The 26,018-nt window shown below is 39.3% G+C and overlaps 1 protein-coding gene across 3 annotated transcripts in view; it reads left to right on the top strand.

Annotated features, from left to right (window-relative positions):
* The window catches only part of Tmem131 (transmembrane protein 131), a 159,444-nt gene that overhangs the window by 123,036 nt on the left and 10,390 nt on the right, over positions 1 to 26,018 (top strand). For all 3 annotated transcript variants that reach the window (XM_090336457.1, XM_090336456.1, XM_090336455.1), the window contains 5 exons: positions 877 to 1,062; positions 1,654 to 1,812; positions 2,258 to 2,856; positions 20,948 to 21,123; positions 24,371 to 24,498. In XM_090336457.1, coding sequence (XP_090192583.1) covers positions 877 to 1,062; positions 1,654 to 1,812; positions 2,258 to 2,856; positions 20,948 to 21,123; positions 24,371 to 24,498 — 1,248 coding nt within the window. The remainder of the gene's footprint in view (positions 1 to 876; positions 1,063 to 1,653; positions 1,813 to 2,257; positions 2,857 to 20,947; positions 21,124 to 24,370; positions 24,499 to 26,018) is intronic.

Below are 26,018 nucleotides of genomic sequence, written 5' to 3'. Positions count from 1 at the left end.
CTTTGTGGGTTGTTTTTTTGTTTTGTTTTTTGGGGGGTTTTTTGTTTTTGTTTATGCCAGTCCAGGAGCTTGAACTCAGCATTGTCTCTGGGCTTTCTTAAGGCTAGAGCTCTGCCATTTGAGCTATACTATAACTTCTGGCTTTTTCTATGGATGTGGTACCAGGTAATCGAATCGGGGTCTTTGTACATGCTAGGCAAACACTCCACCTTACACATACAACTTCTTCATGTGCAATCTGAGAATATGTAATACTTTGGTCAGACCTTTTGTAGTGTCTAAACCAGCATTAGTTGCAGCATCTTTAATTGCTTACTTACAGTTGCTTACTTATTTCCTTGTTAAGTTTATGAAGTAAGTATAATCTGAATTCCCTTAATGTGAATAATGATTTTATTATTTTAATGGATATTTACTTAATAAGTAGCTATATTATTATACAAAGTTTAATTCTTGATACTAAAGGTAGAATGAAGACTATGACAATACTAAAGGTAGAATGAAGACTATGACAACTTTCCTCCAGGTGCATACAGTTCTCAAAAGTAACATAATTGTGACAGTAAACAAGGGTTTAATTAACACACCATTGAAGATATAGCCTGGATTAAGTGGGGGAGGGGGAAGGTAAGAAGTACAGATATTGCTTTCTGGGATTAGTGCTTGAGAAGCTGATTATTATTCTCAATTTCTCAAATTTAGCCAAGAATATAGTAGTTCCTGTTATTAACCTCTTGGGACAATACTGTAACTTAAAATAGGGAAATTGAATAAAAGTATACTCATTTTGTATTATATTTTAAAGTACTAATATTATATTTGAACTTTTTGTGATCTGTTCTAAAACATAGCCTAACTGCTATCATTCTGTTTTAGATTTACTCCTGATTTCACAGCCTCTAGAGTTATTCGTGAGCTGAAGTTTGTAACAAGCAGTGGTTCTGAGTTTGTGTTTATATTGAATGCATCCCTTCCATACCACATGTTAGCAACCTGTGCAGAAGCACTACCTAGACCCAGCTGGGAACTGGCTCTATATATCATCATCTCAGGAATAATGAGGTACTTGCATTCATTAAGCTGTCATTACTGAGTGCCCAAAGTACAACTTTCCCAAATGCCAAGGTACACCCACAGACAAATCTTTTTACATTTGAAAGTTAAGTACATGAAATACATGTTAATTTCCTAAAGAGGAAAATATTCATAATTTGCTAGATAAAAGTAGATGATTTAGGTATATGTTATTATTTTAACATAATTGTGACTAAGTAGAATGAAACTAGTTAGAAATCTTTTTAAATCCTATTTTATGTGCAGTAGAGAATCAGATACACCTGCCTCTAAATTAATTTATTGTAACTGTACATATCCTTTAAGGGGAAAAAAAGGCTCATCAAGTTGAAGTTCAAACTCAGTCAGGAAAAACTATCCTCCAGGTGTTTCTCTGATACTTTCTATAAAGCCTCCATGTAAGAGAAAATTCTATTAAAACATTCTGTATATCCATATATTTGTTCCTTGCCCATAAAAATACTTTACAGACATCTGTCTTTTCATTGCATTGTTCTTCCCCAAAACTGTCTAATGGCTGGTTTTATTACTTTTGTCTTAACAAATAGTACTAACTTTCCATATTCTGTACCCTTTCAGCGCACTATTTCTCTTGGTCATTGGAACTGCGTATTTGGAAGCTCAAGGAATTTGGGAACCATTTCGAAGGCGACTGTCCTTTGAGGCCTCAAACCCACCTTTTGATGTGGGAAGGCCATTTGATCTCAGGAGAATCGTTGGTATATCATCTGAAGGAAAGTATGTTCACATAATCAATTACAAAAAAAAAAACCTCAAAATCTTTGCTTGGGCAATAGTGTAAAAAACAAAACCTTAATTCTGATTACTTATTACTGTGGTGTTGGCACTCAGTTACTAGATGATTATGCTGGATATCATGACAGATTTGTTTGTTTGTTTCTTTGCTGTTTTTTTGCTTTGCAGTTCTAGGGATTGAACTCAGGATCTTGTGCTTGCTAGGCAAGCACTCTTGAACTATAGCCCCAGCCCTATACCTTGAATTTATCATATTAGAAGGGGTCAAAATATTCCTATTCATCATTGACTAGTTTAATTTTCAGATAAAGTAAATCCTAGAAAGTTTTGGTAAATTGCCTTGTTTTGCTGGTTTTCTATAGAGTAATTTGTGTTTGTGATGGCTGTAAGTTACTGTTTATTGAGCTGTACATGATTCTTTTTTCAGCTTGAACACACTCAGCTGTGATGCCAGTCATAGTAGGGGATTCTGTGGAACAAGCGGCTCATCGTCCCGATCTGGTACAGGGAGTCACAAGCAGTGTGGCCCATCAGTCCACTCACACAGCAGCCACAGCAGCAGAAACTCAGCAGAGGTGGAAAATATCAGGGCCAAAAACAGTTCAAGTACCTCAAGCAGGACTTCTCAAACAGCCTCCTCACAATCTGCAAGCAAAACAAATTCCCTTGTTTTAGAAGCAAATTCAGTGCCCCAAAGTCATACATCAGGCAAAAAGTCCAAAGGGGCAAAACAGAACCAACATAGCAGCCAGCATCATAGCCACAGTCCTCTGGAGCAACACTCTCAGCCTCCACCACCACCACCACCAGTGCCTCAGCATCAAGAACCACTGCCTGAAAGGTTGTCTCCAGCCCCACTTACACACCCTTCCCACCCAGAATGTGCCAGCAGCACCAGGCATAGCTCAGAGGACTCAGACATCACCAGTCTTATAGAAGCCATGGACAAAGACTTTGATCACCATGACTCCCCACCCCTAGAAGTGTTTACAGAGCAGCCTCCATCGCCGCTGTCAAAAAGCAAAGGTAATCATCTCCGTCTGTTGTCAGAAAAACAGTATGTGAAAGAGAAGCCAGATTATGATCAAGCAGGTATTGGGATCACAGGTGAGATAAATGACTACTATAGTTAGTGCTCTTTGGTTCAAATTTATCCCAATATTGAACATTAGTTTTTTCCACATCGCAATTCAAATAGAGGTGTCCATTTAGAGTTCAGACTGCGCGTAGTAGCAATTTATAATTCCATCTATACAGACAGAGGCAAAGATAGGAGGACTGTAGTTTCAGTTCAGCTCAAACAGGGGGGAAAAAACCCTAAGACCTTCTCTCTCTCTCAAAAAAAAAAAAAGGGGGGGGCGGGGGTGGAGTGCTTGCTAGCATTCACAAAGACCAGGGTTCAATTCCACCATACCACATACACAGAAAAAGCCAGAAGTGGTGCTATAGCTCAAGTGGTAGAACTCTAGCCTTGAGGAAGCCTAAGGAGAGTGCTCAGGGCCCTGAGTTCAAGGCCAGGACTAGCAAAAAAAAAAAAAAAAAAAAAGTTGGTTGTAGTGGTGGCATGTTCCTTTAATACCAACAATGCAGGAGGTAGAGGCTAGAGAATCATCCTCTAAGGCCAACAAAGGCAGACTATCTGAAAAATAACACTGAGGCAAAAAGAACTGGGACAGGGCCTAAGTGGTTAATTGTCTGCCTAGCAAGCACAAGACCCTGAATTCTAGTACCACCCAAAAAAGAATAATATTTTTTCTTAGATTGCTTCTTAAAATCAAAGGTTCATTGGGTGGTGACCACTGACTTTCCTTTTGGCTGACTATAAGGAAAGCTTTCTTTCTTTTTTCCATTTAAATTGTGTGTGTGTGTGTGTGTGTGTGTGTGTGTACACATATTTGTGGGTCATGTGGCTTGAACTCAGCCTGAGTACTGTTCCTGACTAAGCTCTTCAGCTCAAGGCTACCACCCTATCTCTAGGCCTACCCCTTGACCACAGCCTCACTTTCCATTTTTTAGTGGTTAGTTGAAGATAAGAGTCTCATGGACTTTTAACCACAATCCTCAGATCTCAGCCACCTGAGTAGCTGGGATTACAGGCATGAGCCACTACACCTGGCTTCCATTTTTTTTAATATTTTTGAGCCAAGTGCTGGTGGCTCACACCTATAATCCTGGTTACCCAAGAGGGTGAGTTCTTAGTGTCATGGTTCAAAGCTAACCTGGTCAGGAAAGTCTGTGAGGTTTTTACCTCCAATAAACCAAACCAGAAGTAGAAGTCTTTGACTCAAGTGATAGAGTGCTGGCCTTGAGCAAAAAATCTCAGGGATAACACCCAGGCCCTGAGTTTAAGCCCCAGGACCCGTTTAAAAACAAAAATTGAACAGTGGAGATCATCTGCCATTTAACTCAAAAATAGTATTTTCAGCCAAGCATGGTGGTACAAACCAATAATACCTGGCAATTGAGATGGGAGAATGGTATAGTCAAAGTCCACCTAGACAAGACGAGATCAAATCTCAGAAAAGAACATGTCTACAAAATATTTTAAAGCACAGGCTGGCAAACTGGACAGCAGGCCAAGTCACTGCCTGCTCATACAAGTAAAGTTTTATTGAAAAAATGGCTGTATTTACAACTTGTCCATGGCTGTTTTTATGCTACAGAGACAGAATGAAGAGGTTTCAGCAGAGACACTACTCTCCTACAAAGCTGAAAATCTCATTGTATGGCCCTTTAAGAGAAAAAGTTTGCTGACCCCTACTTCAACTTTCTACATACTGTCCTTAGTTATATATTTTAAGAGTGGCATGTTACCCCAAACTTCAATGCTAAACACAACCATATTTACTGTCTCATAGTTTCCATAGGCCAGTAATGTTAGCTGAGTTCTCTGGCTTTCACCAGACCTTTGGCTAGAAATGGAGTCATCTTAAGATTGACTTGGTACTTCCAAGCTAACATAGGTGCTTGATACAAGGCACAGTTCCCAACAGCACTGAAGTGTGAAATATTCATACAGCTGTCTCTGTAGGTATAAATAGATCCCCAGGCCTTATTCAAGTACATCCCTCACTAATTTACCAAGGAATTTCTGTCTTCAATTTATACAGACAACAGGGAGCTTGACAGTCAGTCCCAAGACAGTGGAAAAGCCCTGACATCCCAGAACTATTATTCTCTCAGAGAATTCTCTTAGTCCCACTATATGAAAACTACCTTGAATCCTCTTAAATTATATGCATTTTTTATAAAAACAGTACAATGTTTTAACCACTGATTACCTTCATCTATAGAAATCTTTTTAACTCATTACTAATAAAACTTCATATTTTAGGGTAATTTTTTACAATATTTTTAATGAATACCAAAAAGCTGTTTTCTTTTGTCAGTTCAAGTTGCTTCTATTTTTCCTATTCAAGGTATGAAAAAAAGTTAGAAATTAAATTTAATGCTCTGTGTTAGAATAGGCCTCTGACACCAGGCAAACCAGCTTTGAGAGATGATAATAGTCCAAGGCCAGCCCCAGGCAAAGCATGAGGCCCTGTCTGAAAAATGAATGAAGCAAAAAGGTGAGGTACATGGCTCAAGCAGTTAAGCCCTGAACTCAAACCTCAGTACTGCCAAGATAAATAAATACAAAATAGGCCTCTCGTGACAGGTCACGTGTTTTCAGAATCATTCCCTTAGAAATTAAATTTTAAAATAAAGTATTGTGGAACTGTCACAGTGGTCTGAGAAACAACCTACTAAAAGATATTTAATAATGAAGCATGGCCACCAAATTGTTAGTGACACATAAGGCCATGAGGAAGCCATGTTTATAACCTGCACATGAGTGGCCACTGTCCTGTTTCCCTTCCCACATCTTTTGCTTAGGAAGAAGGAGCCAGAATCTGTTTTATTTTTCTAGAATAAATACTTTTGTTGAAGTATATCATGCATGTAGACAGTTTTAAAATGAACTTTTGGGCTGGGAATGTGGCTTAGTGAGTACTTGCCCTGCATGAATTAGGCTTTCTACTCAGAACAACAGCAAAGGCAGGCAAATGAGGCCCAGGAGTCCATGCCTGTATTCCCAACTACTGGGAAAATCAAGATTGAGAAGGTAACGAACTGAAGCCAATCCAGACAAGAAGTTAGCAAGACTTTATCGCACCAAAAAAGCTGGTGGTACACATCTGTGTGATTCCAGCTGCATTGAAGGTTTTTGGAAGGATTGCTATCTCAAGCAACCCTGGGCAAAAACACCAGACCCTACTTGAAAAATAACTAAAGCAAAAGGTGCTAGGGTATGGTAAAGTACCTACCTAGCAAGCATGAAGCACTGAGTTCAAACCCTGCTTCCCCCTCTCCCTCCCCCCCCCCCCCCCCCGCAGTATCACCAGAAAGGAGATGGGGCAATGATTATAAAGTTGCAGAATTATATGAGACATTAGGCTTTCAGTTAGGGAGAACATTTATAATTTTTCACAACCTTACACCATATCCCTGCATATGGTCATTTCATTTACATGAAATATATTTCCTTTCTTTAAAAAATATCCCATCCTCCTTCACCCCCATTAGCACAAACTACAACAACAAAATCTCTCTTACAATGAGCTATACTGTCTGACTTTTAGAGGCCTTTTATACTGACTGCTCTTCAATTTAATATCATGTGCTCTATGAGCTTGCCTTCTCTAGATGGGCAGCTTGCAGACCTTGGGCTATTTTCTTGGCTCCCCTCCAGTCACTGTTCTAGTGGAAGGTGCCCAGGAAAGCCCTCTGCCATTATCCTGAGAAGGGATTGTGTAGCTTGGCAGTTATTAGTCTGGATTTCTGTGGTTTTTCTCACCTGTAACACTTAAACTCTGTGGTCTTGAAAGAAGCCAATGCTAAAATAAAGGGTAAAATCCAGCACAGGTCTCAATATCTATGTTAAGCAGGGAATGGAGGTATCTGCATCCATTCCCAACTTGGACTTCGGCAGTCTAGTGGGCAGCCTTACCAAAAGCATGAATCTATAGAGTCATACAACCAGATGTCCCCATTAGGCAAGCCCAGATTAAATCCTGGCTCTGCTGCGTACTGACTGTGTAACTTCAGAGACAATTATTATTTTTACTTTTAAAGTAGAATTATTTCTTTTTTTATTGTAATTAGTAAAAGGGTTACATGATATTTGCCAGATAGAAGGTGCATTAATTCACATACATTGATACCCTTTCACATGTCTTGGTACCCATTTCCCTCCCCCCCCCACAACCCCCACCCATCTTGGTTTTCCCCCCTTCCCTATCAAATTTCAAATATCCAAATACAAATAAATTCAATATATCAGATAACAAAGTGAGATACTATACCAATATGAGATAACCAAGGGACAGCAAAGGAGATGAGAGACAACATAGTACATTAAGGACAACAATCATTCATTATATGGCTTTTGTTTCAATATCCTGGAGGTCCTTTCAATTAGCTTCTAAGTCTTTCCATTTCCTAACAAATGGGGCGATGTCATTCTTTCTGACAGCAGCATAGAATTCCATTGTGTACAAATACCACAACTTGTTGATCCACTCATCAACTGAGGGACATCTAGGTTGGTTCCATATCTTTGCTATGGTGAATAGTGCTGCAATGAACATTGTTGTGCTAGTGGATTTAGTATGTCCTTGTTTCTGGATGGTTGGGTAAATGCCAAGTAGTGGAATTGCTGGGTCATAGGAGAACTCTATGCTTAGCCTTTTGAGGCACTGCCACACTGCTTTCCATAGTGGTGTAATGAGTTTGCACTCCCACCAACAGTGTAGTAGTGATCCCTCCTGGCCACATCCCCCCAGCATCTGTTGTTATTCGTTTTCCTGATCCTGGCCATTCTAACTGGAGTGAGGTAGAATCTTAGAGTTGTTTTGATTTGCATTTCTTTTATGACCAGAGATGTTGAGCATTTCTTCATGTGTCTATAGGCCATTTTTGTTTCTTCTTCAGAGAAGACTCTCTTTAAGTCTTTGGCCCATTTTTTAATGGGATGGTTGTTACTTTGGAGGTTAGTTTTGTAGTGATTCAATTTTTTGAGTTGTTGATATATTTTAGATATGAGACCTTTGTCCGTTGTTTGGTTGGTGAAGATCTTCTCCCACTCTGTAGGCTTCCTGATTAGTTTACTAGCTATGTCCTTTGCCATACAAAAGCTCTGCAGTTTAATGCAGTCCCACTTATCCAGCCTTTCTCTGATTTGTTGTGATTCTTGGTCCTTATTAAGAAAGTTTCGACCTGTGCCAAGGAGGCCTAGTGTATCTCCTATTCCTTCCTGTAAAGTTTTCAGTGTGTCAGCTTTTACCTCCAGGTCTTTGATCCATTTGGAGTTAATTCTAGTGCAAGGTGACAAAGAAGGATCCAACTTTAGTTTTCTGCAGGTGCTTAACCAGTTCTGCCAGCACAACTTGTTGAAGAGGCTGTCTTTCTTCCATTCTATTTTTTTGGCTCCCTTGTCAAAGATTAGGTGGCCATAGGTCTGTGGTTTAATATCTGGGTCCTCAGTTCTATTCCATTGGTCTTCAGGCCTGTTCCTGTGCCAGAACCAAGCTGTTTTGATAATTATAGCTCTGTAATAGAGTCTAAAGTTTGGAATTGAAATTCCTCCAGCGCTGTTCTTTCTGCTAAGAAGTGTTTTTGCTATACGGGGTCTTTTATTATTCCATATGAAATTTTGGATTGCCTCTTCTATTTCTTTAAAGAATGCCATTGGGATATTGATGGGTATTGCATTGAATTTGTAGATAGCTCTTGGCAAGATTGTCATTTTCACAATGTTGATTCTTCCAATCCAGGAGCATGGGAGGTTTTTCCATTTCCTTAGTTCTGCTTTAATTTCCTTTTTTAGGGTTTTAAAGTTTTCATCAAAAAGGTCCTTTACATTCTTAGTTAAGCTAATTCCTAGGTACTTTATTTTCTTTGAGGCTATTGTGAAAGGAGTTTCTTTCCTGATTATTGCCTCGTTCCTCTCACTGTTGGCATAAAGGAAGGCAGTTGATTTTTGAGGGTTGATTTTATAGCCTGCTACTCTTCCAAAGCTTTGAATCAGCTCAAGGAGCTTGGGAGTAGAGTCTATAGGATTTAAAGTAGAATAATTTCTACCTATATTATACACATCACTACTTTGTACAACTTTTCTAACTTCTGTTGGACTGTATGTGTTTGTAAAGCTTTATGAGATGAAAATATGGCTACAAAAGTCTGAACAGTACTGACTTTTTAGCTTAAAAGGCTTCTGACAAGTTTTCATTATATATGTTTTGAGATTTATTTTATCATGTTCACATAAAAGTATCATTTCAAAAATGGGGCATATAGGAGGCTGGGAGTTTGGCCTAGTGGTAAAGTGCTTGCCTAGTATGCACGAAGACCCAGGTTTGATTCCTCGGTACCACATGCATAGAAAAAAGCTGAAAGTGGTGTTGAGGCTCAAGTAGTAGAGCTCTAGCCTTGAGAAAGTCCAAGGACAGGGCTCAGGCCCTGAGCTCAAGCCCAGGACTGGCAAAAAAAAAAGGGGGGGGGCATATAGAATCCATGAGTTTGGCCTAGTGGTAGAGTGCTTGCCTAGTATACACAAAGACCTGAGTTTGATTCCTCAGTGCCACATATATAGAAAAGGTCAGAAGTGGTGCTGTGGCTCAAGTGGTAGAGCTCTAGTCTTGAGAAAGCTAAAGGACAGTGCCCAGGCCCTGAGTTCAAACTCCAGGACTAGCAAAAAAAAAAAAGGTGAGGGTATATATAGAATATAGATTGACATGAGTAGTACTGATCCCATGTGAGTCTGTGAAGTGGTCTCTATTGGTCCCATTTAGACCCTTCACAGAGCTAAAAGAAGAAGAAAAACAGCAAATTCCTGCCACTGTTGGTGATACTGTAGAGACTCTCCTGAGATGTCTCTTCTAAGGTGTCATAACTGACAGCATATGGCCTGACCCTCATCTAGAGCTTCTGAAGCCTGAATGGAGACACCATTTGCTAGTAACAAACTCGCCCAGCTAAAGCTTCTAGGTAGAAAGGAATGAAATGATTTAAGTAGGAAATAAACAACTGAAATAGCTTTCTCTGACTAGGTTTATTTACATACTTCTTAGTAGAGACAAAGAAAAGGCAAATAAGCAGGACATACTTTTTACAGTTCACACCTTGCCTACTATTTGTTGTTAGTTGTGGGGCTTGAACTCTGGGCCTTGAGCTCTTCAGCTCAATGCTACCGTCTTACCCTTGGAGCCACAGCACCACAGAAAACTGGTAGTTAATTGGAAATAAGAGTCTCTCAGTCTTTAGTACCTGAGCTGGCCTTGAACTGCGATCCTCAGATCTCAGTCTCCTGAGTAGCTAGGATTACAGGAGTAAGCCACTGTGCCCAGCAAAATTGATCCTTTTTTTTTTTTTAATTTGTCAATCTTGGAGCTGAACTCAGGGCCTGGGCACTATCCCTGAGATTCTTTAATTCAAGGCTAGCACTCTACCACTTGCCACAGTGCCACTTCTGGCTTTTTCTGTTTATATGGTACTGAGGAATTGAACCCAGGGCTTTATACATGCCAGGCAAGAACTCTACCACTAAGCCACATTCCCAGCTTGTTTGTTTATTTATGCCAGTAATGGGGCTTGAACTCAGTACTTACGCACTGTCCCTTAGCTGCTTTTGCTTAAGACTAATCAGCTCTACCATTTGAGCCACAGTACCATTTCTGGTTTTTTATGTTTATGAGGCACTAAGGAATTGAACCCAGGGCTTTATGCATGCTAGGCAAGCACTCTACCAGTAAGCCACATTTCCAGCCCTTCCCTACTTTCTTTTTTTTTTTTTTCCATTCCTGGGACTTGAACTCCAGGCCTGTGTACTGTCCTTGAGCTTTCTCAAGACTAATGCTCTATGACTTGAGCCTGAGCACCACTTCTGGCTTTTCTGTGCGTGTGGTAACCAAGGAGTCTATCAAACACTTCACCACCAGGCCAAACTCTCAGTTCCCCCTAATCCGTCTCCACTTTTTATAACAAGTAGTTTAAATTACTTAAGCATGTGTAAAACTATGAATAATAGTTTTAAATGATTTGAGTGTTTCATCTACTTTTTAAATTTTTTGTGTGTTTTTGGTGTTTTGTTTTTATTCCACTATAACAGAAACCTGAAAGTACATGAATAGTTTGTATTGAGTTGCAAATTTTGGCTAAATCTAAAAGAAAACGTTATTACCTGGTTTTTTTCCATATATTTTTTATTGTAATTAATAGAAGGGTTACATTATATTCACCAGATAGAAGGTGCATTACTTCACAAACATTGATACCCTTTCTTATGTCTTGGTCCCCATTTCCCTCCCCCTCCCCTCATCTTCTTTACCCCCTTCCCTATCCTATTTCAAATAACCAAATAAGTATATACACAATATATCAGATAAGGTGAAATACTGTAACAATATGAGATAACCAAGGGACAGCAAAAGAGATGAGAGATAACAGTACATTAAAGACTACAATCACTCATTTTATGGCTTTTGTTTCTATATCCTGGAGGTTCTTTCGTTTAGCATCATACTATATGGCCTTATGTATCTAGGTTTTGTTATGTAGGAAAAAAGACATAGGAATTCTTGTGAGACGATAGACTACTGGTGTTAGAGTCCTTCTTGAATCTAAGGACAATCAGTCATTCAGTTGGCATGATGTCTGTGTTGAAGTGAATATGGAAATGTTCTTCACATACACATTTTGTTTTGCCCTTTGTAAGACCTGACATGGCAACATTGTCATAAACTCTTCATTATAGTCATGCTCTTCTTAAATGTACCCACCATAGTTATAGTGACCCTGAGCAAGTATTGAATCATACAATTAGGTCAGCATAAACAGTGGATGGTCCTTTGCCACAGTTTTGGTTTTTGGTTTTTCTTTGCTTGTTTGTCCTATACTGGAAAACTCCAGGTTTTGTGCTTGCCCTGCTTCCTTGCTCACAGCAGGCACTTGAGCCTGCCTTTTGCTAATTAATTGAAAATGGAATCTTGCAGACTTTTTTGGTTTTGAACCATAATCTTCCACATTCAGCCTCCTAAGCACTTGGGATTACAAGTGTAAACCACCAGTCTCAGTCACAAATAAAACTCTTGACTTACAACATTCTTATGTATACTAGCCCCTAAGTTCTGTGCAGATAGAGAGAAATGTTTTTGTCAATAAATAATTTTGAATCCATTTAATTACTTGGAAAAATATACTTACTTAGGCCTTAAAGCATAGAAAAAAAGTTTCATTCTATTTTTCAGAGAAGGCAGGCATAAAGGCAGCATCTGTACACCTGATCATGAGGCTAGCTGTGCCTCTTTCCTGGCTCATGAAAGTTGAATTCCCCAAGTTAAATGAGATTGACTAGTATTAGCCATTCACACCTTGCCCAGTAATTGTCAGATACTACTAGTGTGAAGTGTATGCCTCTAAATGAGATTGACTAGTTAGTATTAGCCATTCACACCTTGACCAGTAATTGTCAGATACTACTAGTGTGAAGTGTATGCCTCTCTTGGGTTTCCTTCCTCAGTAACTGAGGGTGCAATAAATACCACTTTTCTTAAATTACCAACATACTTTAACTTCCCCATGTTAAGAGCCCAAGTAAGGCCACTTGTTTCTGAAGTCTGAAACTTACTATCAGACTTTGTATATTTGGGGATTCCAGGTGGCAGGAGAGGCCATGAAATAGATAGGTAGGATTCAGAGGATTCCTGGATTTATTTTTCCAACATGCCATGTACATTAGAATGACCAGCATTTTGGAGGCATCCTACCCCAGAATCAGGGCATGAAGACAGGAAGAAAACATATTACCCAAGACCACTGGCAAACTGTTTGCCAAAGTCTATTCTAGTTCATTGTAATAATCCTGTCTATAAGGAGGCTTATCTTCTTGTTGGTACATGGGATTGTACTGGTTGTTGGTGATTAGAATTTAATCTGTCAAATAACTTCCTCTCTTCAATTCAGACATGTAAATTTTATAATTCTAAAGGAGCTATAGTTCAAGAAAATTAATAGTTAATGTTAAGTTTATATCTGCAAGTTGCTAGAAGCAGCAATTTGAAGCATAAAAGCCATAAAAGTAAAATAATGGTCACACATCATTGAACCAGTAAGTCCATATCTGGAAATGTAACAGCCGGAAATAATCTTCTGTGTAGTGTGTTGCAAAATAAAATTATAGGAAATACCTAAATTTCAAGAAAATGGAATTTGTAATTACAGTATGTTAACCAAATGCAACACATCATTTTAAATACTTAGCTTAGCAGGAATTTTGGGGGGGCACGATATAAGATGAAAAGATTCCAGTTGGGGTGTATTCAGAAGAAAGCTGGAGTTAAGTTAGGAAGAACGGCTATCAGGCCTAATGAACCAACCCATTAGCTGCATAAGAAAGAAATGGGTATTTTAGGTTTTTAAAACAAGAATCAATAACTTTTGATGTATTTTTGCTTTTAAAGTTAAATGAGACATAGACAAATATACATATTTACACATAGATATTTGTGTTTAAATTTTATATTTTGAGAAGTAGGTTCATATACAGTTATAAATAATAATTCAAGATTACAGTTATAAATAATAATTCAAGATCTTGTAATCATTTTACCCATTTTTTTCCTTAATGATAACATGTTGTGAAATTACATTATGATACTACACCCTGGATAGTGATGATACAGTCAGGACAGCACTTCCTATACCACGAGGATCTCTCATGGATTCTTGTCTAGCCACAACTTACTCCTTAACACCTAATACTAATCTGTCCTCCAGTTCTATAAAATTTTGTCATTGCAAGAATGTTGCCTAGCAACTACAAGGCCCTGAGTTCAGCCCTTACTACCTCAAAAAAAAAAAAATGTATAAATGCAGTCAAACAGTATGTAACCCTTTGAAGTTATCTTTGTTCACTCAATATAATTCTCTGAAGATTTACCAGTTCTCTTCATTGATGAATATAAGTGGGTTTGGGGGTGGGGGGGTTGGCTCATATTTGACTTGTTCACACTAACATGTATAAAGATGCTGTAAATATTTGCATACAGATTTTTGTATGAAAATAAGACTTCATTTCTCTGGAATAAATACCCAGAACTCAACTTATTGGATCATAGAATAGTTGTGTATTTAGGTTTTGCGGGGGGGGGGGGGGGGTTGTTTTGGTTTGGTTTTTTGCCAGTTGTAGGGCTTGAACTCAGGGCACTGTCCTTGGCTTTTCTCAAGGCTAGAGCTCTACCACTTGAGCCACAGTACTACTTCCAGCTTTTTCTATGCACGTGGTATGGAGGGATCGAACCTGGGTCTTTGTGCATGCTAGGCAAGCACTCTACCTCTAGGCCAAACTTCCGGCCCTGTTTTGGTTTTTTGTTTTTGTTTATTTGCCAGTCCTGGGGCTTGAACTTAGGGCCTTGGATGCTTTTTGTCCAAGGTTAGCACTCTGCTACTTGAGCCACAGAGCCACTTCCTGCTTTTTCTGTGTATGTGGTACAGAAGAATCAAATCTAGAGCTTTGTGCATGGTAGGCAAACACTCTACCACTAGGCTACACTCCATGCCCTGCATGTTTTATTTTTTAAAATACCACCAAAATGTTTTCCAGACTGGCTATACTATATTACATTGCCACACATCATGTAGGAGTGATTCAGCATTTTTACTAGCATTTACCATCATTATATGTTCTATAGCCTTTCAGATAAGTGTATAGTACTATCTCTTGTGGTTTTTAATTTGCATTTCCCTAATGGCTAATGATATTGAGCATATTTCCATGTATTTTTTTTGCTGTCTGAATATCTTTGGGGAAATACCTTTTTCATGACTTACCTAAAATTTCTATTTTCTTTTTTTATATTATAAATTTCTCTGCTTTCTTGTTCCTTCATTTTATTTCAAGCATGTTCAAAATTGCTTACTAAAGCGCTTTTAGAATGGTTGCCTGAATGTCTTCATCAAATAATTCCATTGTATTTGTTGTCTTGGTATTGATGTTATTTTGTCATATAAGAACTTCCCTGTTCTTGTTATGAAGAGTGACTAGCTTGAGTTCTAGACTCTTTGAGTAATAATATGCTAAGACTTTAGATCTTATATTAGCCTTCTGTCTAGTGAGCTTTTTCTGATAACCTCTCCAGCAGGGGAAGGACAGAAGAATGCACTTTTATTACTTGCCAGGTAGAATGCTGGTTTCTTGCTTTCCAGGTTAGAAGTCCTAGATAGTACTGTAAGTTCTCACTTCCCAGGTTATTTCCACTGATACCATTGGGTATTAGTGGAAGTCCAAATTCTCTTGCAGTCTTCTTGTATACTATTTCAGTAGGGAAGGGAGAGGTATAGGCTTATTCCTTAGTGCCTGGTAGGGTAGGAGCTCTTTACAAACTGACTGGGAATGACTCTTCTCAGCTCTCTCTGTCATCTCCATGATGGGCTTGTTGGGGTGATATTTATAACCTTGCAGGGATAGAAGTGTACTCTTCCCACTCAGCTTTAGCTGGCATAGTTTTTACTGTGATGTTTGGCTCGAGTAGAATGATTGTGTTGTACTGGATTACCCTCTTCCCAGCCTAATTGCAAGAGACAGCTGGCTTTTGTAGGGTATTTTGTTGTTGTCTGTGGGTAAATAGCTGTGACTGAAGAAAAGAGAACTTGTCACCCCATGCCTTTCTTCTGTCTCAGTGTCCTCTAGTCTGTTACCTTCTCTTCATCTTTTTGAGCTACTTTGTTTACTTTATAGACACTGTCCAAAGGTTTTTAGTTGTGCTTATTTAGCAAGAAAAATATGGAAAGGCACAACAATCTAATCTTACCCTTTGTTGTTGCTGTTTATGTTCTTTTTTCAAATGGGATTTGTTTCCCAATTAGAGGAAACCTTAAGCTCCAAAAAGCATAGAGGCTGAAGTAAGATTAGAAAGTCATTGGTGGAGATTTTCAGTTTAAAGCCACATATTGCTAATAATCCTACAAAAACCATACTTACTGGCCCAGGATCACTAATTCTAGAAAAGCCTCCCATAAAATATGATCTACTTATTGATGGGATAAGTAACTTAGAAAGCATTGAGATGAGATAAGCATTTGAACTGTGGTCTCAGTAGGTCACACGTCTAGTGTGCTTTAATTTTCACACAACACAGAACTGATTTATACAGCTTGACAGGTACTGCTGAGCACTAGCCAAGAGTAGAGAGTTGGGTAAGGACTGATCTTCACCTCAAGGTAATTAGCATGTATCAGGAATAGAACCAAGGGGTAAATGTTGAGAACTTGGAAATGAGAGCTTTATTGGGATGCTATAAATGAATTCAGTTCTGGGGATTAGAATAACCTAGTATCTCCAGTTCAGAGTCTGCTTGGTGATCATGGGAATAGAAAGGAGTGGCCAGGCATCATTTAGCATGTAGTCTTATGTTCCTGACAAACTTAGCTTCCCTATGAAGATCCCTCCCTCCCCATCACCAGGTCTGCATTGGGTAGTTCTTCCTCTAAGTCTAGGAGACAGCTGGTTTTCTACTCTATCTATTAAGTTAATTTTTGAGAAGGAAATTTCCCTCTAACTTCTTTCTTTGAATTGACAAATAGTTACATATGTCTATGGGATACAGTGTGATATTTTGATATATTATTATATTACTGTCAAATGATTAAGTCAAGCTAATTAGCAAACCATATATGATATAATATTATTAAATGTAGTCACCATGCTGTGCAATAGATAGTGAAGTTCTTCCTCTTGTCTAACTGAAACTTTGTACCCTTTGAACATCTCTCTATTCCCACTCCCATCTTCCTCCTCTGGGTATCTTCCATTCTATATCTGTGTCACCTTATTGTTTAGAACATTATCAAAAGACAAAGGACTACAATAATCACATACAAGATGTTATACTGCACCCCATAAATATATATAATACATAAGTTACTTAATTAAAATAAATCTTTTTATTTTTAATTTTTTGTTTTATGCTTTCATAAAAAGTAAGTGTTGATTAGGCTACAGATAGAGGAAAGGAATCTTTCTGAATCTTTTATTCCCACTTCTTCAGTGTTTCATGTGCTGACAGCAGTGTGGTGGCATAAGCAGTAGTTGGGGCTACTATAATGGTTCAAGGATAGAGCATGAAGAAGTTCTAGGGACAAGGCTAGATAGAGCAAGACACAAAGTGGTCCAGATAGTGAGAGAAGTTGAACTTCATGCTTGAGAAAACAAGGGACAGAATATAATTTTAAAGCTTTCAAAGGGAAATCAGTGATTTTTGACTATGTAAAAGGGAGAGAAGACAGAGAAGAGATCTTGCTAGAAAACTGGGCTTGTACAGGAAGCCAGGGAAGAGGCAAGGAGGGTGGGATAAGAAAGAAAAGAGGTTAGCTTTCACAGAAATAGATCTAATTTTAATTAGTGATGGTTGCTAGGTAACTATAAGATGCAAATTATTCATTAAGCATTTAACAGTTCATTCTCTGATTGGAGTGGGAGCTGGAATGATTTAGAAGATGACAGCTTAGCAAACAACTGAGAAGTTTCTATGAAAGTCTACATTCTACTTAAATGTCTCAAAGATAAATGAGTGCTTTCAAGGCCACAATTTTTTTATTGCAACATATAGATGGGTTACAGTTACAGTAGGTACCAGATAGTAGGTGCATTACTTCTCCCACATTGATACCCCTTCTCATGTTTTTGTCCCCATTTCCTTCCCCCCACCCCTCCCAGTCATCTCATTTTCTCCCCTTTCCTATTTAAAACAAACAAATAAGCATATATACAATATTCCAGGTAACAAAATCAGATACTGTAACTATGAGATTAACCAAAGGGCAACAAAAGTGAAGATAAATAACATAGTGCATTAAAAACAACAATCACACAAGATAAAGCTCTTGTTTCTATATCCTGGAGATCCTTTCAATCAAGGCCACAATTTTAACTCAAATGGAAGTTTCAAAAGCTTACTTGAGTTCTACTCAATAATTTCATGTAGTTTGATATTCAGAATTTTATGATCCAGATTTGTTCAACTATAGGATTAATATCCATTATAAATGGAAAGCTTAAACTGTTAACAGTAATTAGATATTAAAAATGATTCTGTTTTACCTACTGCTTATTTGAATAGCCAGGTAACCTTAGTAGCAAATGGAATTTTTAGTGGGTGATTCCTGTTGGCATTAAGGTACTGTCTAAAGATGAAGATAAGGTATTTCAGCTTTGGAAAATACCATCTCCTAAAAAATAGTATATATGTTTGTTTACTTGAAATAGAAAAGGGAATGGGGGAAAACAAGATGATTAGGGGGGTGGAGGGATGGAAATGGGGACAAAAACATGAGAAGGGGTATCAATATGTGAAAAGTCATGCACCTAATACCTAGTGAATGTAACTGTAACCCCTCTATACATTACCCTTTTTTATTGTCAGGGTAGCTCATGCCTATAATCCCAGCTACTCAGAGGGCTGATATCTAAGGATCACTATTCAAAGCCAGCCTGGGCAGAAAAGTCCATGGCACCCTTATTTCCAATAAGCTACTCAGAAAAGCTGGAAGTGTTGTTGCGGCTCAAGTGGTAGAGCGCTAGCCTTGAATATAAAGAAGCTCAGGGAGAGCACCCAGGCCCTCAGTTCAAGCCCCAGGGCCAGGGGGGATGGAGGAGAAAGTGATTTTTTACAGTAGAATCTAATCAACTGATTGATGGTTTAAAAAAAAAAATCATTATTTAGATCATTTACTCCAGGTTACCCAGAACTTTTTGCTTCTAAGATTCCCAAAAGACATGATGAAAAATATTAAATGACACAGTACATTTTCTTTCATGTATTACCATAAATCATTAATATGTCATGCATAAATTAGTTATGAATAGAGGAGCCAATGCCAGTGAATTTGTTAATCCTGACAGAATCCCATCAGTGAAGGTACTGGAGACAGAAGCCTAAGAATATTAAGAATTGAATTGAAGATGCAAATATAGCCAGGCCCGGTGGCTCATGCCTGTACTCCTAGCTAGCTACTCAGGAGGCTGAGATCTGAGGATCACAGTTCAAAGCCAGTCCAGGCACTAAAAAGTCCATAAGACTCTTGCCTCCAATTAATCACCAGAAAACTGGAAGTGGTGGTGTGGCTCCAGGGGTAGGGTGGTACCCTTGAGCTAAAGAGCTCAGGGACAATGCCCAGGCCCAGAGTTCAAGTCCCATGACCAAAAAAAAAAAAAAATGCAGATGTGGAGGCAAAAAGCTCCCATCCTAGGAGTTCAAGATCTACGATCATTGAACCAACTTGCTTGCCTTTTTTTTTGACAGAGCCCTAATGTCCTAGACTTAATATTCTAGTTATAGTTTCCAGTCTAGCACTTCTTTCATCAATGTGAAGTAAGTGATAAAGTAACCCTTTTCAAAATCAGCTAGTACCTTATTTTTTTTTTTAGATTAAGCTCAGTAAACTTTTTCTGTAAAGGCCAAACAGTAAGTATCTAAGCCTGAATGGGCTACAAACTGAGCTGCAAATTCTTCTTTGTTGCTATTTTTTTAATCACTTTAAAAATGGAAGTATCCTTCTAAGCTCTCAAGTCATACAAAGCAGAATGTAGGCCAGATTTGATCCTCCAGCAAAAGTTTGTCAACTCCTGTTCTAGATGCCAAATTTTGAGTCTTTGGTAACAATAGTGGCATTCTTTTGGCTAAAGCATCACACTGGTTTTTGGTGTTTTTTTTCTTTTTTTGTTTTGTTTTGTTTTTTGTTTTTTTACCAGTCCTGGCTTGAACTCAGGGCCTGAGCACTGTCCTTGGACTTTCTCAAGGGTAGAGCTCTACCACTTGAGCCACAGCACCACTTCTGGCTTTTTTCTATGTATGTAGTACCGAGGAATCGAACCCAGGTCTTCATGCATGCTAGGCAAGCACTCTACCATTAGGCCAAACTCCCAACCCCATCACACTGTTTCTTTTAAGGATGTGTTTAGAAATGGTGATCTACACAGAATAGGTTAACATACGGCTTTTGTGGCCTCTGCCACTGTAATCTGTCCACCTGCCTAAGGTTTTAGAATAAGAGGATTTTTATTTTTGTACATCCATCCAGTCTTCATGTCAGCTCCATGAGGCCAGGATCATGCTGCTTAGTATTATATTCCCAGCACATGACCCATAATCAAGAAATACGTTGTGGTATGGTTCTCATTTGTCTTGGTAGAATACCAGTCTTTTCCTAATCTATTTTACTCTGTCCATAGACTGTATAGCATTACTTACTATTCCTGTGCCAGCTGCTATCCTAAAGGCCTTTTGTAATTGTTCAGTTCAAACCCTGTCAGGGTTTGTCTCTATCATATACATCAGAGATCAATACCAGCTTGCCAGAAAGCCAGTTCAGGAACCAGCCATTATGGCTCCTCTGCCACGGTTCTTGGTACCCTCCACATAATGCACGTGGAAGCTCATTCTGTGTGTCACCTCTAAGCTTCCATCTCAAGTCTCGTTTTCACTACCGTGACTTATCAAAGCCCCATTACCTACTAATGAGTAGCCTCATACAGAGGCACTGATACGGTAAGTCTACTAACTTTATCCAAAGTCTGTTTATCCAACAGTAGTACACTTAAGATATGTTATGTTCCATGCATATAAACTGTATCTCAATGAAGTTGATTTTTAAAAACAATCTACTTGTTGGGTGCCAATGGCTCATACCTATAATCCTAGCTACTCAGGAGGCTGAGATCTGAAGATGTCAGTTCAAAGCTAGCCCCAGCAAAAAATTCCCCATGAGACTCCAATTAACCACTCAGAAACCAGAAGTAGAGCTGTGGCTTTAGTGGGAGAGTGCTAGCCTTGTGCAAAAGAAGCTCAGAACAGCACCCAAGCCCTGAATTGCCCCAGAACCATCAAAAAATCTACTGGCAATCTCAAACCAGATTTGGATTGCTTAAAATCAAGCAGAAGTAAGTAAGAAAAAAGTCTTTATTAATAAGAAGAGAATGAGAAGAGTCCAACCTCTTCCAAAAACAAATTTATAATAGCCTTCTTTTCTAAAGTATTTGCAGATTAAGAGGGTTGTTTTTTTTTTTTTTAATTTTCATCCCTAGGGAAGGCAAAACCTCTTCAGCGTAAAGTTAAACCACCGAAGAAGCAAGAGGAGAAAGAAAAGAGGGGGAAGGGAAAGCCTCAGGAGGATGAACTAAAGGATGCCTTGGCTGACGATGACAGCTCCTCCACCACCACAGAGACCTCCAACCCTGACACAGAACCGCTTCTCAAGGAGGTATGAGGGACTCACAAAGCACTGACTGGGGACAGGAACGTACCTGTAGGGGCCAGGTTTTAATTAATACTTTATATATCATGTCCACATGTTTCAAGGATTCATTCTTGAATGAATGTGCTTGAATGACTAAAAAGTCATCCTCTGACTGGGTGCCCGTGGCTCATGTCTCTAATCCACCTACTCAGTAGGCTGAGATCTGAAGATCACTTTTCAAAGTCATTCTGCGCACTAAAGTTCGTGAAACTGTTTTTTGTTGTTGGTACCAGTCCTGGGGCCTGAACTCAGGGCCTGGGCACTGACACTTGTTGCTCAAGGCTACCACTCTGCCACTTGAGCCATAGCACCACTTCTTGCTTTTTCTGTGTATGTGGATCCAGGGAATTGAACCCAGGGCTTTGTGCATGTTAGGCCTACCACCAGACCACACTCCAAGCCCCTTGTGAAACTCTTATCTCCAGTTAATCACCAGAAGACCAGAAGTGGCACTGTGGCTCAAGGGGTAACCTTGAGCTGAAGGGCTCAAGGACAGCACCCAAGCCCAGGGTTCAGGTCCCACCACCACCACCAACAACAAAAAAAAAACAAACAAACAAAAAAAAAAAACTGCAGAACCTGTCCCAGTTTGGGAGCTGGCTGGTTATATTTCATCTAGAAAATAGCATTTGGAATCATGGTAGTAAAGTACATAATAGAAGCTTCTTGAAAGTGAGGAATTTTCTAGAGTAATTACTGTACATCACAAAATGTTTTGGTTTTAATTATGAAAAGTGGAGCACCGGTGTGGCAATCTACCTACTGTATTACAAGTCTTACTAGTACAAATTACTAGAGATTGGGACTCCGACTACTTACTAATCTTTACTGAAGTCTCAGCAGTTTCCACTATATATATGAGTGGCATTTGGAAAGCCCGTTGAGCACAGGCTTTTCCACACTCGCTGCCTACCTTTTCAGTCTCCTTACTGGTCACATTCTAGTGCCTCTTCTCTGGCTGACATGTCCTCTCAGCCCCAGTATCAGTCGCGCCTCTGTTGTTCCTGCCCATTTTCCATGTCATCTGCTCTGTCTCAGAGGTAATCTTCTGGAAAACAAATGTGCTTGCTCCCTCTTCCTCAGATGATTTCCATCACTCCTCCTCAGCACTTTGAAGTAGAGGTTATGTGCTTTTAATTCTTTTAGACTGTTCCTGGATGTGTAGATTGTTTTCTTTCCAACTAGGTCAGTGTCTCTTTTGTATTTTCTCAGCTCTTTTTCTCTGTTGTGCACTAGGGTGGTGGGTCTGGTACCAGGTGCTTAACCTGATCAAAGGTTCAGAAAATACTTAAGTAACTCAAAATAATCTCAAAAGTAACTCAAAATAGTCTCAAAAGGTATATGTGGGGCAAGTATGGTGTTATACTAGTATAATCCCAGTTACTCGGGAAGCAGAGATTGAATTACAGTTTGAATCTAGGCTAGGCCAAAAAAAAAAGTTAATGAGTCCTCATCTTAACCAACAAGCTGAGCATGGGAACACCTGTCTGTGATCCTACCTGCATGGGAGGCATAGAGGGAAGATCCTGCTCCCAGCTAACCTTGAGGTTCTATCTAGAGGGAAAGAAAAGGATGAGGGTATAGCTCAAGTGTTAGAGTCTACCTATCGAGCATGAGTCCCTGAGTTTAAGTCCCAGTACCCAACCCCCAAAAAAGAACACATGGGTGGAGAGGGTATTAGCTCCACCTCTGGTTATTTATTCTTGACTATTAATTAGATTGACCTGGTATGGCCTGTTAAATCCAGATTGTCTTACCATACACTGTGAAGCCAGATAGCTGGCAGGTAGGTGCTAATAACCACATGCTTGACCCACACACCCATGGCTGGCCCCCTTTGCTAAGTATGCCTTTGCTTGTGTCCCACTTACCCATGCTTCTTGAGCAACTGTGGAAAAGAACCAAGTTTTTAGTACAGCCCACCCCACATGCATCTCCTCCACTAGGATCATCAGTCCCTAAGATACATACACACCCTGCTCTGGAGCCAAGTCCTCTGAACTCATGTGTGACTCATGCCACAGCAGGGTCAAATTACCCTCAAAACTTGTAATACAAGTTCTAGCTAAGGACTGAAAATAGCAGCTGGTGAGCTAATTGAATAGCATGACTTTAAGATGTAGCTTGGATGGCTTTTCAGGCAGGACAGCCTCTCTGTGTTCCATCCTGGCCAATGTATCAACCATTGTGTGTCCCTCCTTCCTGCTAGACTTCACAGCATTTGGGGGAAGAGATTGGACCCTCTTGGTAACTCCACTGCTTGGCACCAAATGGGTAGCCAATAAATGTATGTGGGATAAGTGAATGAACACCTGGGCCCTTCTTTTGAAAGGAGTGGTAGTTAGCATTACAGTGGCCACCATAATGTTATTGGTTGCAGTGGAGTGTATGCCAGGTTTTGTGCTCAGGATTAGGCACATTGCTGGAAGTGTTTAACTTTATATTGTAATCCTTGCTGGGCTTTTCTGGTAAATAAAGACAAAATTTTATCTCCTTACACTGGAAAATGAGATGTTACTAATAACTGCCACCATTACCACCACCCACCCCATCAGGATAGGATTATGAGACTGTTTGTAACTTTGCCTTACAAGAACATAACTATAATAAGTTAAAGATGGCTAGAGCCAAGTGCCATGGGCTCACACCTGTAATTCTAGTAATACAGGAGACTGAGATCCAGAGGACCTTAGTTCAGAGCCCGGGAGACTCCATCTCCAAAATAACCAGCAAAAAAGCCAGCTGGAAGGGCTGGGAGTTTGGCCTAGTGGTAGAGTGCTTGCCTAGCATGCACAAAGACCCGGGTTCAATTTCTCGGTACCACATACGTAGCAAAAAGCCAGAAGTGGTGCTGTGGCTCAAGTGGTAGAGCCCTAGCCTTGAGAAAATCCAGGGACTGTGCTCAGGCCCTGAGCCCAAGCCCAGGACTGGCAAAAAAAAAAAAAGGCCAGCTGGAGGCATGACTCAATTTGCAGAGTGCCGACTGAATAAGGCCAGCAAATGCAATGCCCTGAGTTCAAACCCCAATACTGGCATTTAAAAAAAAAAAAAGTTATAAAATAGACAAAATGATACAATAGATTTCAAGGATTTTTTATGCATATGACTTGCATATGTTACATCTTGGGTTTTGTGTCAGAATCTTGAAATGGAATTGATTTCAGACATTAATCCTTTCAAGCAATTAAATATACACTTTTTTTTTTTACAGGATACAGAAAAGCAAAAAGGAAAACAAGCCATGCCTGAAAAACATGAAAATGAAATGTCACAACTAAAACAAAAAAGCAAAAAACTGTTAAGTGTTAAGAAAGAAATCCCAACAGATGTGAAAGCCAGGTGAGAAAAAATGAAGAGAAATAAAACATTTGAAAGGAGATACTGGTGAAAGCCTGGTATTGGTTTTGGTTTATTGCTATTGCTTTTTAGTAAGGCTTAGTGGCAAAGATAGACACTGCTTCAAGTTTCTCTTGGGGTTTTCCTGATGTCTAATATTCACTGTGATTGATTGGAACAGCCACATGCTTCTGATGTTAGGCATATAGAGGATCAGGTGAGCTATCTGCAGTGGAAATGTAGTACACTGGTGCTCCAGGTATAGGTATGAGAATGATTTTTCAGAAAAAAAAAAAAACAATACCATAGTCTATCGAATCACTAATGCAGAGCTGCCCTTGGAATCTGGAGTTCTATATCATAGAAAAGAAAAGGCAAATTGGTTCTTGCCTGCTTTATTTACATTAATAAGATTTGACTGAGGATCATCTCTTAATTTAAGAACAGATGAGTCAGCAAAAATAAAACAGTCTGCCACTTTTTTCTTAAAAGCAATTAATTTTACAGTGGTAGAGTTCAGTTCATATAAATAGATATCCCCATCCCCACACTTAGACAGCTTACCTAAAAATAACCTACAACGCACATGGCCTGCAACAAGTGTATGCCCAAGAGCCTTCCGGCTGTTTTTAGAAAGCCGTTTTAATAGTGGAAGGACGACAGAGATTTTATGATGCTATCGCAATCATGGTCTTACCAATAAACTGGATTTTTTTTCCTATATAAAATTCTACTTTTTTTTCAAAGAGGGAAATCTCCTGCTCCTATTTTCTACAAATCATTTTGATAAATTCTGCTTACTTTTGCCAACAAGGAATCCTTTGACTTTAGGTTAAGTTTTTTTTACCTATTATGGAAAGTTTAGAAATGTAGAGAAACAAAATGTTCATTGAGGGCCAGGAGTTTGGCCTAGTGGTAGAGTGCTTGCCTAGCATACACAAAGCCATGGGTTCGATTCCTTGGTACCATGTATGTAGAAAAAAAAAAGCCAGAAGTGGTGCTTTGGCTCAAGTGGTAGAGTGTTAGCCTTGAGGAAAGCCCAAGAGCAGTGCTCAGGCCCTGAGTTCAAGCCCCAGGACTGGCAAAAAAAAAAAAAAAGAGAGGGAGAGGGAGAGAGAAAATGTTCATTGAAGCCGGGAGTGTGGCCTAGTTAGTAGAATGCTTGCCTAGCATGCACGAAACCCTACATTTGAGTCCTTGGTACCACAAATACAGAAAAGGCCAGAAGTAGTGCTGTGACTCAAGTGGTAGAGCCCCAGCCTTGAGAAATCTCAAGGACAGTGCCCAGGCCCTGAGTTTAAGCCCCAGGACTAGCAAAAGAAAAAAAAACAAGGGGGTGGGGGGAGGGTAATGTGTACCAAGACATGTGAAAGGGTATCAATGTATGTGAATTAATGCACCTTCTATCTGGCAAATATCATGTAACCCTTTTATTAATTACAATAAAAAATTAAAAAGGAAAAAAGAAAAAAAAATAAAAACAAAAAAAAACAGGGGGGAGGGAGAAAAGGATGGAAGAAAAA

Source organism: Megascapheus bottae, chromosome 7 (assembly GCF_031878675.1).
Source record: "Megascapheus bottae isolate mThoBot1 chromosome 7, mThoBot2.hap1, whole genome shotgun sequence".
Classification (NCBI taxonomy): Eukaryota; Metazoa; Chordata; class Mammalia; order Rodentia; family Geomyidae; genus Megascapheus; species Megascapheus bottae.
Note: the sequence above shows the minus strand (reverse complement) of the source record. Positions and strands in the feature narration are given on the sequence as shown.